At 34.1% G+C, this 18,845-nt stretch overlaps 1 protein-coding gene across 5 annotated transcripts in view; it reads left to right on the forward strand.

The window, feature by feature from the left end:
- The window catches only part of LOC122522586 (voltage-dependent T-type calcium channel subunit alpha-1H), a 65,144-nt gene that overhangs the window by 27,576 nt on the left and 18,723 nt on the right, over nt 1-18,845 (forward strand). For 2 of the 5 annotated variants that reach the window (XM_043643783.1, XM_043643787.1), the window contains 12 exons: nt 4,726-4,829; nt 5,303-5,478; nt 5,840-5,932; nt 6,570-6,748; nt 7,353-7,525; nt 8,296-8,639; nt 9,447-9,668; nt 10,013-10,142; nt 10,293-10,597; nt 11,404-11,555; nt 12,804-13,007; nt 17,276-17,396. In XM_043643783.1, coding sequence (XP_043499718.1) covers nt 4,726-4,829; nt 5,303-5,478; nt 5,840-5,932; nt 6,570-6,748; nt 7,353-7,525; nt 8,296-8,639; nt 9,447-9,668; nt 10,013-10,142; nt 10,293-10,597; nt 11,404-11,555; nt 12,804-13,007; nt 17,276-17,396 — 2,203 coding nt within the window. The remainder of the gene's footprint in view (nt 1-4,725; nt 4,830-5,302; nt 5,479-5,839; nt 5,933-6,569; nt 6,749-7,352; nt 7,526-8,295; nt 8,640-9,446; nt 9,669-10,012; nt 10,143-10,292; nt 10,598-11,403; nt 11,556-12,803; nt 13,008-17,275; nt 17,397-18,845) is intronic. The other 3 variants (XM_043643782.1, XM_043643785.1, XM_043643786.1) reach the window with 2 other exon arrangements.

The raw sequence follows: 18,845 nt of genomic DNA on the forward strand, positions 1-18,845 counted from the left end.
GAAAGAGAGTAATTATGATAGTGGCTTAATTATGAATCCAAAAAATTATACAAATTTAATTTATGATATTATAAATAATTTGAATATAAAAGAAAACCGCGAGATCTTTTTTGATAATGTGAGCTAAAATGTTTCTAAAAGGTTTTTGTAGAAAAACATTATTCAAATTCGTAAAAGGAAGAATAATAGAGACGAATGTAAAATAAATCATAAAATTAATTTATCCCTTATTTTTTTTTTTCAATTCATTATTAGTTCATTCTTTCATAATTAACGGTACGAATGAAGATATTATATAGTTGAAATAATTGAAATAGATCTAATTTCGACTAAGTAAGAGTTTCGTAGAATATTGAAAATCGTTTAAAGTCAATGATAAGTTTCAGTGACGGGTGTTTAAAGTGAACGGGGTAGTAGGAAAGTCTTGTGGTTTCTCAAGACGATACTGTTCGGTTTTGCAGAGTAAACTAGCACGATGATATTTAACTACTCGTAGCTAACATCACTACTTTATACTATGTAGAGTGACTAGAAACTTTGAAAGCAACAGGCGATAGTGGGATAACGATTTAACGAGAGAGAAAGAGAGAGAGAGAGAGAGTGAGACGACACGTGTCATCTTAAAAAGGTAATTTTTTCTTGAACGGGTGATCGGTTGATTGATTCGACGAGACAAACTAATTAACGTAGGGAACGTAAGAAACTAAGGAACGTAATGATATTTATCTCGATGGTGGGCGATGAAAAATCCCAAAGACTTTTATTTCTAACGACCTTTATCCTTCTCGGTACAAAAAGCACACATGTACACGTAGATGATAACTATGATATTCAACTTACTTACGTTATAGTAACTTCCTTCCAACAAATTATCGCGAGCAGTACAGTCTTATAATAGCTAACTAAAAATAACGAAACACGTATTAACCGGATTCGCGATCACGGAAAGTCAGTCGAAACGAAAGAAAGAAAGATTGAAAAGGAACGTCGGGAAAAATAATGCTCCATTTAAAAGCTCGTATTTTTTGGTGGTTTGTAAAAGTTCTAAGGAAGATCAATAAGAATTAAACTTAACGTTATCGTCAATGTCAGTTTTTGTTGTTTCAAATGCCAAACCATCTTGGAACTTGAAAGGAAAGGAAAGGAAAGCATAGGATAGGATAGGATCGACGTTTATATCCTTCCATTGTCCGATAATAGCGAGTATAGAATCGGAGCGCGAAATTTCTGAACCTTCGAGAGAACGAACGTTAATGAAAACTCATCGATAGTTGTATAGTTCGTACTGGGGAAACGGGACGTTTGCTATAGCCCCGTTGCTATTACAACTAACCAAGGTGAATTTATCGATGCTTACCGCTATTTTCAACGGTTATTTTCGAACGTTTTATCGAGAGATTGCGAACGATCGCTCGCAAAATGATCTCTCGTTTTTCTTTTTTACGAAATTGTCGAGGGGTAAAAAAAGGGATAACTAAAAAAATTCGAAAGGATGATTCGCTGTTCTTTTTCTTTCTTCAACGTTTGCTTGCATGCTACGGATGTTTGTTAGATACGTTTATATACGTCTCTGCTGGGTTGCGCAACGTGCCAGCCAAGATAATCAAATCCAAGAGCAAACACGCGCTATCACCAAAGTAGAATGCGATGCTGTGTGGTTAAGTCGCGTGTCGTTGGAGGATCCCCCTTTTGCTCTCTTTAACTTGAAGGGCTTTCGCGGAATGGCAGACACGTAACTTTGAATTCGAATCCTTTCGCACTCCAATTATTCTTAACAAGTCTGCCTTTGAGATCGCTCCAATTCCTTTCGTACTTCTTCTTTCTTTTTTCTTTTTTTTTTGTCTGTTTGTCTGTCTGCCAGTCTGTCTCTGTCTCTTCATCATTCTTCCTTTCTTCTTTTTTCTTTTTTTTTTTAAATAGTTTCATTAGCCAAATCCGTGATCGCGACACAGTAAAATGGACGCAAATATATTATCTTATCCTTAAAGGACCTTTTTTGGTTGTTTACTTCTACAAGAAGGGTGGATAAAAAAAAAAGTATCGGTTATTAGAGTGCGAGGGAGTTGATAAATGATCGGACCGAAGATATTCTGCTGAATTTTTTATAAACGAGGAATAAGATGCCTGCAAAAAAGATAAAATAAAAAACGGATTAATAGGATGGTTAGATATATAGGTACATACTTATATATAATATAATATATAGTATCTACTTATCATATATGCGATTGTCTGTGTGTGTGTGTGTGTGTGTGTGTGCGCGCGTACGCGTATGTTAAAAAGGATATGTATAATATAATCACCACCAGTCTATTGCATGCGACTATTATTGAATGAATTTAGACGTTATTAGACCACGATAGCGGCACGATAAGTTTATACTCTATTACTTCGCATTATCACGATGGTGATGAGAAACTATTTAAAGCGTGGAATTCAGCGCACTTCGACGATCGCACGATCTACAAATTACAATGGGAATTCTCAAGATTCCGGTTAATAGCATTTGCATACTTTATGAGGATTCACGTGGAAAGTTCATTTTCTTTTGAATGACTTTCAATCTTTCTCGATTGGAAATATTCATTCAGTCCATTTAACACGTATTGAACTTTTTTATTTAAATATCGTCGACACACATTTTCATTGTAATATTTATTTATTTATTTATTTTACAGTTAGGATATATTCGTTATAAATAATTGATTTGATTTACGTATTATAAATGCGTAATCTATTAGGAATTCTTCATATCAAATGAGTTACGCTCGAATCACCCTGGCCAGTCGCTAATATCGTACGTTTGCTTTATAATTAGTTTACAAGTTTCGGCTTGCTTTTGGGTGCTTCCACACGTTAAAACGTATTTTCTCGCATCGGGATTTGGTTGGGTTCACTAATTATTAATACGAGTTTGTGTTAAATTGAAATTCAAATACGTTTTTACGAGGAATACGTTTGTTTCCGTTGTTATTTTACATTACGGTTTACAATTTCATTTTCTTTCGTAAATACGATAAATTAATAAATTAATTATATTAAATAAAAAAAGAGTAATATCACAAAATGTTTGCTTAATTGTTATCGAAATTTACAACCATTTATTCTATGAAAAGTAAATTTACAGTAGAATTAGCTTTATAACGTGTTGAATTTTTACGAAACGACTAGCGTCACGCTTACATGTATAATTTCAAAGTTTTCAACTAGCAGAAAGTTTTAATGAACACGTGTAACTTCTTGTCTCTTAGATACAGCTACTTTTTAGTTATTAGTTATTTTTTTCTCTCTCTTTTTTTTTTCTATATGTTTTTTTATTTTAATACAAATCTAACTTACGACGAATATATCGAATACTTTTTTAATTTTGCGATAATATTGAAATGTTTTCGATGAAGTATACAATTTTCAGTAGAACGCGATCGTGTTCTATTTGAGTATTACTTAATATTTTATTATTAAAGATAAAGATGGTACGTAAGAAAGAGATAGAGCATAGAAAAGGTTAAAACGATTATGATTAATCGACCCACTCGACGTTAAATAAAAATGACACACGATATCGTTCCACCCTAAGAGATTATCGACTTAACACGTAGCACTAATAAAATGGGTTAGTTGGCACACGATGCATAATGCAAGTTCGGAAATTTTATATTAGATTAAAAAACTCTGCGTACCTCTCTCTCTCTCTCTCTCTCTCTCATACATTTTACAATTTTTGGAAAAATATTCAATATCTGATTCTATTTCGAAATTGATTTTACGAAGAAACATCGTTTACATATAATACATTTATGCATTTATAAGAAAGAGAGGAAGAAAGAGATAGAGAGAGAGAGAGAGAGAGAGAGAGATAAAAAGGGAAATAAATGTAGGTAGGCACAGTTATCTAATAATTCACGCTTAAAAATGTAATACGAATTGCAGTAATAATGCGAGAAAAGTAATTCTTGTACTTTCGCGATAACGCTCGGAATCTTTTAAATGCTACTTTTTATTTTCCTTCTTTTTCTTCGTTATAAATGATTAAATTTAGTTTATTCTATCGCGTCTCGCATATATTTCCGTTGAACGTCGTCACCTAGTCGTTCGCGTGCACGCTGTCTCGTGTCGACACATGCATTTGGCTTTAACTTTTATCTACTAACTCGTTCATGTCTCTTTGCATACAGGTATGTACATTAAACGTGAGTGAGTATGTTCGCGCGTACATATACGTATACGTAATCGTCTGTATGTTATATATGTATATGTATATAAAAATCTTCTACTTAGATAAGTGAGTACATACATATATACATGCATACTAAGAAAGCAACAAAAGCAGCAGCAGCAGCAGCAGCAGCAGTAGCAGCAGCAGCGGCAGCAGCAGCAGCAGTAGGACATGCATAAGAGAGTATAATATGTTTGTTCCGATGTATATGTATGTATGCATATATGTAGGTATATAAGAAACAATACATGTATATCTATCGGGCGGCCTTACACAACGATACGCATAGATGATAGGGTGTAATTGTGACGCATAAACGAAGCATGCAACGAAAGTGCATCCGTGCATTAGTCCGTGCATAAAGCATACGTATATACACGCAAGCCTTTAGATTTGAAGGGACACCTATGTACACCTATTGTACGTACGTACTTTGTATGAGCGAGAAAGCGTAGTGGCTGGTGGGTGCAAGTCGATCGATTTAATTCCGATCCTCCTTGATTTTCCAGCGACCTGGAGAAGTACTTCGAGTATCAGGGTCAGGACTACATTTGTTCCCGTCCCGACGACAGCGGTATGCACTCTTGCAGCAACTTGCCGCCACTAAAGTTCGGCAAGTATTTTCCTCGACACATTTTACTAAACTTTTTTTTTACCCTTTTATTCTCCTACTATCTGTTACAATCAGTATCGCGTTAATGCACAATCACCCGATAGAAATTCTAACATTTTTGTTTTAACGAATTTTAATAATCCTTTTTTATTTTTCTCCGATCGTCATTAAAATCGTTTAACCGTTGATACGTATCGCATAAGAGATACAAAACAAATTTATTCCGCGAATCGTATATCCCAAAACTGAATGAAATTTTGTTCTCCTCGGAAATTGGGACGGAAGGTTTTTTTTTTTTTTTTTTTCTCCCTTCTTTTTCCACTCCTCTCCCCCTCTTTCAAATGGGTAATCTCGCGATCGCCACTTGGAAAGCAATTTATATTCCTCCTGGTCGTCGTTCTACAGAAATATGTAGATCGATCCACGATCTGTCGTCGTTCACGCATCGTTAGAACTCTAGTATTAATTTTCAGGAAATCTGGTCTGCAATAGTACAGCATTACCGAACAACAATGTGACGATTATCAGCAACGAGACCTGCGTTAACTGGAATTACTATTATACTGAGTGCAAGGGTCAGGGCAATAATCCTTTCCAAGGGACTATTTCGTTCGATAATATTGGCTTGGCCTGGGTGGCCATATTTCTCGTGAGTGGCATCATTCATTTTAATCTAATGAATATCGTACTGGGATTAGCCTGTAAATGTCGATGCATTATTTTTATTATTATTATTATTATTATTATTATTATTATTATTATTATTATTATTATTATTATGATTATTCTACCGTTCATAATGTCTATCGTTATTCTTACAATTAGTAACAACGATAATCGTAACGATACGAATATCGGATAAAAAAAAGAAATAACAACAACAAAATAGTATGACATAGAAAATATAATACCTCAAAGAGATTATTTAATCGCGAATCCTTCGATAACAATCATTGCGAGAAGAAAGGATAGACAGGTTTGTAGATGATAACGAACAGAGCCTCTCGCAGGTGATCAGTCTGGAAGGATGGACGGATATTATGTACTACGTTCAGGATGCTCATTCTTTTTGGGATTGGATATATTTTGTCCTTTTGATCGTCGTAAGTACATATTCCTTTGATGTTACTTTTTTAATTTTATTTATTTTTTTTGTATTTTTATTCATTCGTTCGTACATTTATTCATTCATTTATTTATTTATTTATTTATTTATTTATTTATTGCATAAGAGACGTTTGGATGAATTTTTATTAGTACGCGAGCGAATGAAAAAAATGAATGAATAAGATAGTTTAATCCTTTGCACTATGAAGTCATCTCTGACACGACGAAACTACTTTTCCTTAGAACTTCAAACAGTTTCTCCTTCAGAAGATGCATATAAACTTTAATTCTTAGACCTGTTACGTGCAATTAAAAAGTATGTGCTATATTTGAAAAAAAATATAGAATAATAATAAAATTATAATTATTTGAATTATGATACGAGACACTGAAATAAAAACAAATTCGATAAGAATTGGCAGAGAAAATCAATTAGACAAATATGTATTTATATATAGCGCAAAGGGTTAGTTAAAATTTCTTATCAGATGATCGGAAAATGATATTTTATTCATTGCTGTTAAACCGAATACACAGACACAACAATATTATTATTATTTATTTATTTATTATGGATTGATTTAAGGATATTCGATTTAGTTATTTAAAATCACTTTATTGTGATTCCTTTAGATCGGCTCCTTTTTTATGATCAATCTTTGCCTGGTCGTGATAGCAACGCAATTTTCCGAGACGAAGAAACGGGAGATGGAAAGAATGAGATTAGAACGCGCTCGGTTTCATTCGACTTCGACTCTGGCTTCGTCTACGAATACATCCGAACCAACTACCTGTTACGCCGAAATTGTCAAGTAAGCGTTTTACGTCAACATACACACACACACACAGGAAGGTCTAAACCTCTCCCCTTATTCCTTTTTTATTTCCTACCAAACGTTTCAAACATTTGGAGGAAAAGAATGAAACGAGTTTCGCATAAAAGAGGTCACCCGTGTAATAATCATTATTTTAACTTCACTCAAACATACGATCACTTTGATACTACATCGTTCCCAACTAACTTTTATATTTTTTTCCCGCGAATATAGGAATCGCGTAAAAATAACCAAAATCAATTTGATTTCATTTTTCTAATACGAATAAAATTTACCGTATTAGATAATTCACCGTGTAGATATATCATTATTATTCAATCATTTCGATCGATTACCTTCGAAAACGTAGAAAATCATTCTTCGCGAGTTACTTTGGCCGAAATGATGGCTCGAATTTGTGCTAGAGTCACGTATCGTAATGGAAATCTTCATTAATGTTCGTTCACGTTGATTACGTCTCGAACTCGTGGGAATTGAATGAGAAAAGAAAAAGGGGAGAGAACAAAAAGAATGGAAAATAAAGGGAAAATATCTAACAAGAAGAAAAAAAGGAAAAAATCATATTTTCTCGCGATATCAGATACATTGCACATCTTTGGAGAAGAGGTAAAAGAAGACTGATGAAGAGGTACAGATTATGGAAGTACAGAAGGCAGCAGAAACGCGAGCAAAATTTGCTTAAGGAACAACAACAAGGTCAGCCGTTCCGGTCGGCTCCCAGCGGAGCAGGCTCAAACAGAGCAGCAGCCGGTGGTGAGTGTTTCTTATCGATCGTTTACTCTATTGTCTTTCTCTCTCTATCCATCTATCTTTCATTAGAGAATATTACATATATACATATAATATATATGCGTTTTATCCATTATGTTGCATAGAAAAAAAAAAATTGAATATCTGATCATAATCGCAATGTTCGATTAATCCGCATTTAGTTGGGGTAAAGATAAAGAAAATAATAAAACCTCATTTTGATTAGCCTCAGAAAGAAAAAAGGTAGGAATAAATGCGGTGGGGATAATCGGATTATACAGTTTCGAAATATTCGCTTATTTGAATTTATATTGAATTGGAAATGGTGGGAATGGGGAGGGGAGTAGAATTTGGATAAAAGGTCGGTTCTCTGGTTTAGGGTTCGTGTAAATGTTTCGAATAATAAAGCCGGCCAGGGGATCGTACGTCGTTACAATTATTAAGCGTTTTAAGCAGTAGCTTTAATGCGCCTAGCTACTTTTCAAGGATGCTTTAATTAGGCCGGCTTACGCTCTTTTATTCGGCTAACAAGGAATTCGTTTAATCAAAGCCTTCCTTTTTATCTACCTTTGGTTTTTTTCAATTTCTTTTTTTTTTTTTCATTTTATCGTCATTTCGAATAATCGATAAATTTATAATAATATATCATCGAGAGATATTTACCAGTGATCTCTGATAGTTTTTGTCGTGATATTCTCTCTCTCTCTCTTATTCTGTTCTTTTTATCTTTTATCAACACTGAACGACCTCGTTTGTTCTCTTACAACTTTCAGACAAAAAAATTCATCACGGAAGATGCCCCAGACTGTTGGCAGCGTTAGAGTACGCGGAACAGCAACAGCAACAGCAACAACAGCAGCAACAGCAATCATCCGGTATCTGTGGTAGTGGGTCTAACGGAGAGTTTGCTACGAATGGACCAGCATCGCAGCCTGGAATTACCACTGGCGTTTCCAGCAATGGGGCTGGTAATGGAAACATGGGTATCGCACCACGAGCGAGTCCTGAAGTTTCCGAGGCTGAAATGTCAAGCAATTCGTACAATCGGCCGGGATTATATCGTGCCGCTTCAGTTTCCTGTAACGGCAGCGACAATATCATTTCAAATGCTACCGACGTGAGTACCCCCATTTGTGTATTCCTACACTATTTTACCTTTAACCCATCTTGTTTTCTCCCCCCATCGCCTCGATATATTTATATCTTTTTATTTGGATATATATTTTCTCTTTTTTTTAGTTTTGTCTTTTATTTTTTATTTTCTTTTTTTTGTTTCTTTAAATCACGTAGATTAACGTAGCTCTCGAACGTGAATATTGTTATATTATATTTATGTTTTAATGAATTTTAACTAGAATTGCTGCGCTACATTTTTCTTTTTTATGTGGAATCCAATGCTTTTTATTATCCGAAATTTATTCGAAGATAACTCGCATATATTAACAATTGTTAATCATTTTCGTATACGTTTCGTAATGAAATTCAAGCAGCTAGGACTGAAAAGGGAATAAGAGACGTTTCCACGATTCTAGTTTGTTAGCCTTGAAATGTAATTAGAATATTTGAATAAGCTCGACACGTTTCTTCCTAACTTTTGTCGAGAAAGAGAAAGAGAAAGAGAGAGAGAAAGAGAGAGAGAGAGACAAAGAGTGAGAGCGAGAGAGAGAGAGAGAGAAATAGTGAGAGAATGATAGAGAGGGAGAGAGAGAGAGAGACTTGACGAGTTTTCTTTACATATTTAATGTCGTTTATTGATTTAAAATTTGGAGACGGCGTAAAGGATTAAGCAGAGAGATTTACTATGAATTATTTAAAAAGAGTACTTGAACTTTGGTGAAAAGAATGAACTGGTGGGAATGGGGGAGTAAGGAGTAAGGAGAAGGATTGAAAAGGATTCATTTGGTCTATTTCTCACGCGAATTAGACGAATAACGCGTTGCTGAGCCCACCGTGTACTCACTACCGACGAAGGAGCAGCGTTATGTTCAGCGACGTGGTTTTGCTACACGGTAGCAATAGCGTTGGGAACACGATGCAATCTGGTCCCACGGTCGCTCCTACTGAGCGTAACGTTTGTTCGAGTGAAAAAATGACGCAAACCGGTGACGGCAATGTTTGGTCTAGCCCGCTGTCCGACCATACACAGGTATTCTCTATTTATTTTCTATTTGCAAGTACATAAATAGATTTATCAAATATTCTATTTTAGAATTGGATTGCTTTTTCTTTTTCTTTTTTTTTTTCTATATTTTTTCTTCTTCTTCGATTATACCTACTGTATTATTGTAAAAAGTGTATTATTTTGTTCTTATCTAGTTTTATTTTGATTAAATTATCATGTAGTTTTAGATCCATCTCTCAGTCGTGCTTATTATTATTATTATTATTATTATTATTAATATTATTATTATTATTATTATAATTAATAATTTTAATTCAAGTAACACCGCAATATCGTGTGACAAGGTTTTCCGTTTCCGTTTGTCGCAGATGCAAGTTGAGTTGGGTACGAAGGAAGCAATGACGTGTCAAGAATTACTGGCACTCAGTGGAGCACTCAGCGCTGCCTTGCCAACCGGTCAATTGGCTTTAGATTCTTTTTTAAATTCCCTTACTAAAGGTAAGAGACAAATATTTTGGTCGGTAAGATTCAAGAATAAGGATATTCAAAATTAGTTTGGACAATCGAGATTTTGGATACGTTAAGGATCCTAATCCTTGATACTCTTGTCCGATAAGTTTGAGGATAAATCAATCGTAATTGAAACAGGTATCACCGAACGGCATATTATTATGGAGGATCGTTCACAGTGGTTGTCTTCCGATTTGGAAAATTGTTCTTGTTGCTGCGACGCCCAAAGCGGTCTCGATCAGTGGCCGGATAACGGTGAAAGATGGCGAAAATCCTCGAGAACTCGTAGGTTCTTCAGAACTATCGGAAATCGTTGCATCTGCGGATTACGTTGCATAAGACGTTGGATCAAGAAACTCGTCGAGCACAAGTATTTTCAACAGGGTATACTCTTGGCAATTCTCATAAATACATTGAGCATGGGTATCGAGTATCATAATCAGGTGCGTCTCTTACATTTATTTTTGACTAATTTATTTGATTATATTTTTCATTCCTTACACATTTCTTCGATTTAGTTACGAGATTGGAATAAAGCAATCGTTAATCAGTTTCCATTTAGTCTAGTAATCGTTTATTTCTATTAAAAATCGTACGATATCGTTGATTTTCTTTTATGATAGTTCGATTCGCGTCAATGTTACGACACACAACGACCGTGTTACATGGCAGTGTAATTAAGAACAACTGGATTCACTTGACTCGAACTTGGAATGACGGTGCGGCATCTATGATTAACTTGAAAACGTTTTTCGATTTAATCAATCAACGTGTACTCCCTTTTTTTTTTCCTTTTTGTTTTCTTCTGTTTTTAATTCTCGTTCTCCTTGCAACCGCGTATCAAACGATTCGAAATCGAACCCAAACGGTGCGGCTGTCTTGCTAGAAAATATATTCCCAGAAAGAGTTAATACAAAGATATAAAGAAGAGATTATCCTGTCGGAAAATACGGGTATAATAATCGTTTAGGATCGTTAATAGCATCTTCCTACTATTCTCCTAGCCTTTTATTCTTGAACACAACTTTTCAACGGATGATGCCTTGTATGCATCCGCCACGTTTACCACTCTAAACGGCAAATCTTATCTCAGATAATCGTTAAGATTTTCTAGTTTCGTATTACAATATACCTATTTACCTTACTCGTAACGATTCTTTTTCCCCCCCTCTCTTTACTTTAAACTCGTTGAAGATTTTTCCTTCATTTTCTTCATTTCGTCTCTTTTCTTCTTTCGAACGATTTATAGCCGGAGCAATTGACCGTGCTCGTCGAGATAAGCAACATCGTTTTCTCTGCCATCTTCGCCGTTGAGATGCTACTTAAGGTAATAGCTGAGGGTCCGTTCGGCTACATCAGCAACGGCTTCAATGTTTTCGACGGCATCGTCGTGATCCTTAGGTAAGTACTTCTTTTTTTCTTTTTTTAATTCTATTCATTTTACTTTTCTCAAGTTTTATATATCGGTTGAAACGTACCTCGATAAGAGGAACAATAAATTGAAGTCATTGATCAGCGAGCAGCAAAGACAAATGAATAACTTTAATGCTTTTTCCTTGTATAAACGTACGTACGTATATTTACTTGCAGGATAAATAACATTGGACGTATTTGCTAGGAATAAAAAAAAAAAGAAAAAGAAAAAACCAAAAAAAGTTTAATATACTGGTCCATTTGAAACTCGATCTTATTTCTTAATCTTTGCGTAGAAGTTTCAATTCTATATCTAAAAAGTTTAATAAAGTTTGTTAAAAGTTTCATATATCGGTTAATAATGATGAATCGTGAAAACACGAAAATTGGTTTTTAGTTTTATATTGGGAACTCTACACTACCAGAAGACAAATCTTTCCTTTATTTTTCTGTCTAAGGACACGTAAACGAACCCAAGGGACATTAGTTTTCTTTATATAAATCTTTGCTCCTTATCCTCGAGGCATCTATTACATATATACACGTACACACATATATACAAACTTATATACATATATAAAGGGGTGCAAACATTTTTTGTAGGTCAAATGCTCGCTGACCACTGACCTAGAACGTTCGCGATACCCCAACGTTATTTCTTCAACGTTATTTCTATATTTTATTCAAGTAGTATATACATATATTTCATCGATCAATTCTAATAAAATCGGTGATCGATTATTTGATTTACTTTTCAATTGATAGAAAAAAGAAAGAAAGAAAAAAAAAAGAAGAAGAAACTTGCAAATGTATAGTTATACCTCATACCGAACAAATTTTCACCCCGACGTAGTAACCGTACACTTAAGAGTAAAACATTCCGCGAAAAGTTGTGAACGAAAAAGAAGAAAAAAGAAAAAAAGAAGAAAAAAAAGGAAGTTCTTTTTTGATCGAAACTTTACGAGGAGGGAAAGCGTATCGCAACTCTTCTCGTAAGGAACCAAACTTTTCTCGATGCACTCTACTCTTCTTATTCCATTTGTTCGAATAATTTTGCCTTATATTATACGTTTTTTTTTTTTTTTTACTCTTTCTTCTTTTTCCTTTTCACTCGACTTTTCGCGAGAATGAATGAATGAATGAAGATGGCCTCTTAAATTACTCTTTTAAATACGCGTCTCTCTCTTTCTCTCTCTCTTTTTTTCTCTCTCTCTCTCTCTCTCTACGTGTATCCAGCATCATTGAGCTATTCCAATCGTTCGTGGAGGAACGAGGTGGAAGTTCCGGTCTGAGCGTCCTTAGAACCTTCCGTTTGCTGAGGATTTTGAAGTTGGTCCGTTTCCTGCCAAACTTGAGACGTCAACTTTTCGTCATGCTACGTACAATGGATAACGTTGCCGTATTCTTTTCCCTTTTAGTACTTTTCATCTTTATATTCAGGTAAGTTCACAATCATTCCGATACTTTTAACAGTAATGATGCTATCTTGTTTTTTTTTTTCTATTTTTTTTTATTATTATTTTTTTTTTCTTGCCGTCGATTATTTAATTACTCTCCTTTCGACGGAACTAATAACTAATAATTTCGACTCGAACGATAATCTATCTTTAATTCGTTACGCCATTCTACGATTTTGAACTATCATCTGTTGTGTGAGATATTACAATTTAAAAAAACAAACAAATGTTCTATCCTACGACGTATTCGGTTAATCAACTTTACGCGTCTTTCATTTCGATTCATCTTCCCATATCATTCGTTGAATTATTTTTATTTTAAATAACCTGTGCTCGAATAATACAACGAGTTTGATTAATATTATCTGACGTTTGTTGGAAGGTCCTTTGGGTTGGATATTTTTTAATAAGACGTTTCTCTTCGAATTATCCATTCTTTAAAAATACGAAATGATGTTTGTGACAACATTTCGTATAAAAAAAAAAAAAAAACAAAAAGAAAAATCTAGAAAACAAATGACTCGTTTTATTATTCAGTCCGATAGGGGAAAAAAGATCTCGAGTATTACAGAGAGAGATTATTTATATGGTTACTTCAATTTTCGAGGATGGCGTAATCCTTAGAGAAAAACAGAAGGAACAACAAAACGAAAAAAAAACAAAGAAAAATGTAAAGAAAGCTAAAGGGAGGAAAGATCTTTTACTTCGAGTTTTTAAATAAGCATATCTAACGAATATTAAACAACTCCGAGACAACTCGCAATAATAATAATCGGCTTTTTTATCAAAAATCAAGAAAAAGGCTTCGCTCGAGGCGGCGCGCTTCCTGGAGAGAAAAAAGAGAAAAAACATGGAAAAAAGAAAAAGAAAAAAAAAAAAACTCATGCGTCCTCGTCTATTAATTTCGTCCTCGAACAATCGTCGTATCCAAGGAATCGTAAAGAATATTCTATCAAAAATGGCTCATGTCGATCTTGAATATAATTATTTTTAATGTAGCATTTATTTACCTATTATGAATTTTCTCAGATATAATTGGAAAGATTCAAAGCTACCGGAATTCGGATTGCAAGCACAACCACGATCTTTTGTTTCTCTCTCTCTCTCTCTCTCTTTCTCTCTCTTTCTCTCTCTCTTTTTCCTTTTATCTATCTATTTATCTTATAATTCCCTATCTATCTATTTATATATCTATCTCTGTATCTATCGGTAAGGCTCTTGCTTACGAAGCCTTTGGAAAGAGAAACAAATCGGTGTCTAACCGTTCGGTAGACTGGCAAACGATAACGAACCGGCTCTCATTCTTTTCGCATTCGAATCATTTTCTCGTAAACAATCGAACCTTTTCATCATTGTCATCCGAATTTCAAAACTGTTCCGTTTCGATTACTGCCTACAACTTTTCACGAAAGCTGTCTGCCTCTTTCTATCATTATTTTTTCTATTTCTTTCTCTTTTCTTCTCTCTCTCTCTCTCTTTTTCTCTTATTCTCGTTTACATTTTCGTATTTCAGCTTTCATCTTCGTTCTTTCTCGTCTAGAGAAATTATTATTTACTTTTTCGCTATTTTTTGGTTTCCTTCTCTCTCTCTCTCTCTCTCTCTCTCTCTCTCTTTCTTTTGCTTTTTTTGTCTATCTACATATCTATCTTTATCTCTATTTCATCGCGAGCTTCATCGCACACATCCGTGACGCGCCTATATTTATGACCAATATTTAATGGAAAGCGTAGCAAATATATATTTATTCCTCACGTGTGTTTGACACGTTTAGGTAACGACAGTTAAACGTTAGAGAGGGTGTAATGATACGCGTGCCAATGCATATAACGTATGTATTACGTCGTATATTCGTATTTTTATATATATATCTTATACTAATATATGTATGTATATACATCTCGTATATATACCAGGCACGTGCTTATTTCAGTCATTACGTAAATCTCTGCGCGTGTGTGTTGCGTGTGTGCATGGTGCTTTGTGTTCTCTCTCTCTCTCTCTCTCTATCTCTCTCTCTATACTCTATCTTTGGACGTTTTTTTATTTTCTTTCTCTCTTTCTCTATCTTTTTCTCGCTGTTTTTATATTTTTTATTATAATTAGCGACGAGTATGAAAGCTGCTATTTTACTTATCCGTATAATCCATTATATTATAAACGGTTATTAATATTATTATTAATATTATTATTATTATCTTCATTAATATACATATATATGTATATATATGTTTTTTTATTACAAATTCAATCTATTTAATCGCTCTTTCCTACTCTACGCTCGTTTCCCATTTACTTTAGTGCTGCGTATGATTTGACTGACAAGCGGCTATTTATTAAGCGACATACGCTCGGTGTGCGCTCGTCGATATTTTAGAAAAGCTTATGCGAATGTACGGCGTATATTTATTATTTGTCAAATTTGTCTATCATTTTGTCTATTAATATTTCTTTTCTATTGTTATAATGATTTTTCTGTTTTTCTTTTTTTCTTTTTTTTCTTTTCTTTTCTCCGTTCCTTTTTATTCCATTTTTTTTTTTTTTTAACGTAAGTAAATCCTTTCAATGAGAAATTTTCTCGGGTTGTATTGTCCATTTTACTAGTGTTTGTAAGTAATATTCGTAAGAATAGATAGATATAAACGAGATAATTCTCGTGATATTTTATGTTAGACAAATTGTTATTAAATAACGCGTTCGATATAAGAAAATGAATTATTCGTTGTATTCTTTATTGTATTACACGTTACACAGCTATGGGTAATGAAGTAGAAATAACGAATGTCTGTGTAAAACGTCAGCATTAAATACTATTATATGGGATTTCACAAATCACGGATAAAGATACTTGGCAACTGGTCCAACTCGGCTAATGCGAAAGTTATCCCGTTGAGAGTCGTCGCAGTTGTCGTCGTCGTCGTCGTCGTCGTCGTCGTCGTCGTCGTCAGCGTCGTTGTCGTCAGGGTTGTCCTATAAAGAGGAAACATTAAACGCTATTGTGACGTATATAATACGATTTGCCGATATCACCTTTAGTAGATATTTATGTAGCTATTTACATAAGTACATACTAGACAGGCTCTAGGTTAATGCATAAAAGTCACCGATTTAACCGGGTTCCATGGTTTTTTTTATTGGGGGTAGTAATATTGTCAAAAAAAAACAAACAAAAAGAAAAACAAAAAGTAACAGTGTATTAATCATTTAATTTTAAATTAACTAATTGAAATAGAATAACCGATTAAAATGGTCCTCTTTTAGTATTTCACCACACTAATGCAGAATTTTATATATATATATATATTACGATATAAAATTAATTAATTATTTGATCAATTGCGATACGACGTGTATTATTACGCGGACTCGTATATTTTTTTTTTTAAATATTTCTTAGTTCTAGTGGTAAGTTTATTTGTTTCTAACAATAACAAAAAATCAATTGATCAAAATTTAATACATACCCTGGAGCCGGTGGTATTGAGTAAATACAAATGTATTCTACCTACCCCTACGTTGACAACTACTTTTAACGGTTTCCAAAGGTTACGTTAAAGCACAAAGAATAGATTCTTTTTAACGGAGGGAGGAAAACTATATGTGCGACAATGAAATCGAATCGAGAAACGTTATTTCCGAAATAAAAGCGTTCTTTCGGATTTCGTAGCAACGATTAAATCTCGTAGTTCCTAGCGTACTAACAACGAGCACAACGTTTTTCGTTCATCGAACGAACGAGACTTACGTAGAGAAACTAAACGAGAGCCTCGGTTATTTTCCGTTCAGTGTTTATACAATATATATATATATGTGTGTGTGTGTATATTTAAAAGGTAGAACACGAGTATACTTCGGAAGTGGGCATCGAGTGCACTCGATGTTCTCGAGTATATACTATTATATACCTATACGTGTGTATATGTGCACGTTACGTCGTCGCCATGCTTTGTAAATTCGTTATGTTAGTTTATCGAACTAAGGCTTCTTGCTTTTATTTTTTATTTTATTCTCTCTTCTCTCTCTCTCTCTCTCTTCCTTTTTTTCTCTTTTACGTTAGTTAATAATTTACGTTCTTTGTTTATTTATTTTATATTTTTTTTTGTCTCTTACCGTCTTTATTGTTCTTTTTTTTGTTACTTTCTTATATCCTAACACCCCTTTCCCTAGTCTTTTTCTTTAAATTACTCTGTCTCTTCGTATTTCTATATTATATATGGATAAAGAAGTACATTGCACGTTTCGTTGTGTTGTTGTATTCTCGGGATGAACCTGTTTGGTTGCAAATTCTGTGAAACGATGAAAGGCAGCTCTGACGTCGAGTGTGATAGGAAAAACTTTGACTCGTTACTCTGGGCTATTGTGACGGTGTTTCAGGTACCTACAACAGGATACTTTCCCACGTCTCTCATCAAGGGCTTTCTATCTCTCTCTCTCTCTTTGTCTCTCTCTCTCTGTCTCTCTCTCTCCCTCTCTCTCTGTTCTGTCTCTCTCTCTTTCTCTTACTCTTTCTCTCTCTCACTCTCTCTCATAGTTTCATTCTATCCGTTTCTCTATTTCTCTTTCCCCTACTATTTCTATCTTTTCTATTTTACTATCTCTTTCTTTCTTTCTATTTCTCTCTCTCTCTCTCTCTTTCTCTCTCTTTCTCTGTCACATATAGGCACACGCATAGACACATCCGTATTGGTCGTTGTTGGTATTATCAACGTTTTACCGTACTCACACTTACTTATATGTCAGTCACACTTATAGAAATATATGAATGGTTAATGACCACTTTGCTTGATCAAAAAATAAAAAGAAAAAAAGGAAACAGACAACAAACAAAAAAATAAAAAGAAGGAGGAAGAGGCGGAGGAGGAGGAGGAGGAGGAGAAAAAACAAACTAGAAAGGAAGTAAAAATGAAAAAGAAAAGAAGAAAGTAAGAAGGCTAACAATAAGAGAAATTTGCGAAATTACGGAAAAGAAAAAAAAAGAAATCGCTATTGTCGCGAATAGCCTAATTATTATATTCATTATGATCTACCATTTATTACTATTACTAATCCCCTAACCCTACTATACTATTATTCTACTATTACTATTATTACTACTATTACTATTACTACTACTACTACTACTACTACTACTACTACTACTACCTACTACTACTACTACTACTACTACTACTACTACTACTTTATGATTTCGCGAGAGGGCCCATAAGGTAATGTATACACATGAGAGATACGCTTTTTTTTCAATAATGGCATCCCAGCCGTTTGATGTGTCTATCATGCGAGCTCGATCGAGTACGATCGATCGATCGATCGATTGATCGATCGACTTCGAACGTGTTTACTCGCGCACGCGTAAGCGCTTATCACAAATCTTTTGGTCTGCGTACTGACATGAGCTTGAACGCACCTGCCTTTGCGGTTTCAACGTTTGCCGCTTTGGCATGCTGCCGTTTCCTGACTCCTATATATATATATATATTGATATACGTATATATAGTACATACATATATGTGCTCAATAATTTTCATGGTGGAACAAATCCAAATATTGGAAAAAGAAATATTATTTTATCATTTATTTTCTATAACGGAAAATTATTTCTTTTATTCATTTTGATTTATGCAAATTATAATTCGTATTATGTAAATGTAAACGATCCAATAATCTGACTTATATTTTATGGATATAATATAATTAATATTTTTATAATATACTTATACGAATGAAGCAAAAATCTTATCGAACGAATCGTCTGTGTTTCGTGTAAGGATTTTTATTTATATTATAATATAAATCATGGATATCATTTTTGTTTTTTTTTTT

This window comes from Polistes fuscatus, unplaced genomic scaffold, assembly GCF_010416935.1.
Source record: "Polistes fuscatus isolate 324 unplaced genomic scaffold, CU_Pfus_HIC Scaffold5, whole genome shotgun sequence".
Lineage (NCBI taxonomy): Eukaryota > Metazoa > Arthropoda > Insecta > Hymenoptera > Vespidae > Polistes > Polistes fuscatus.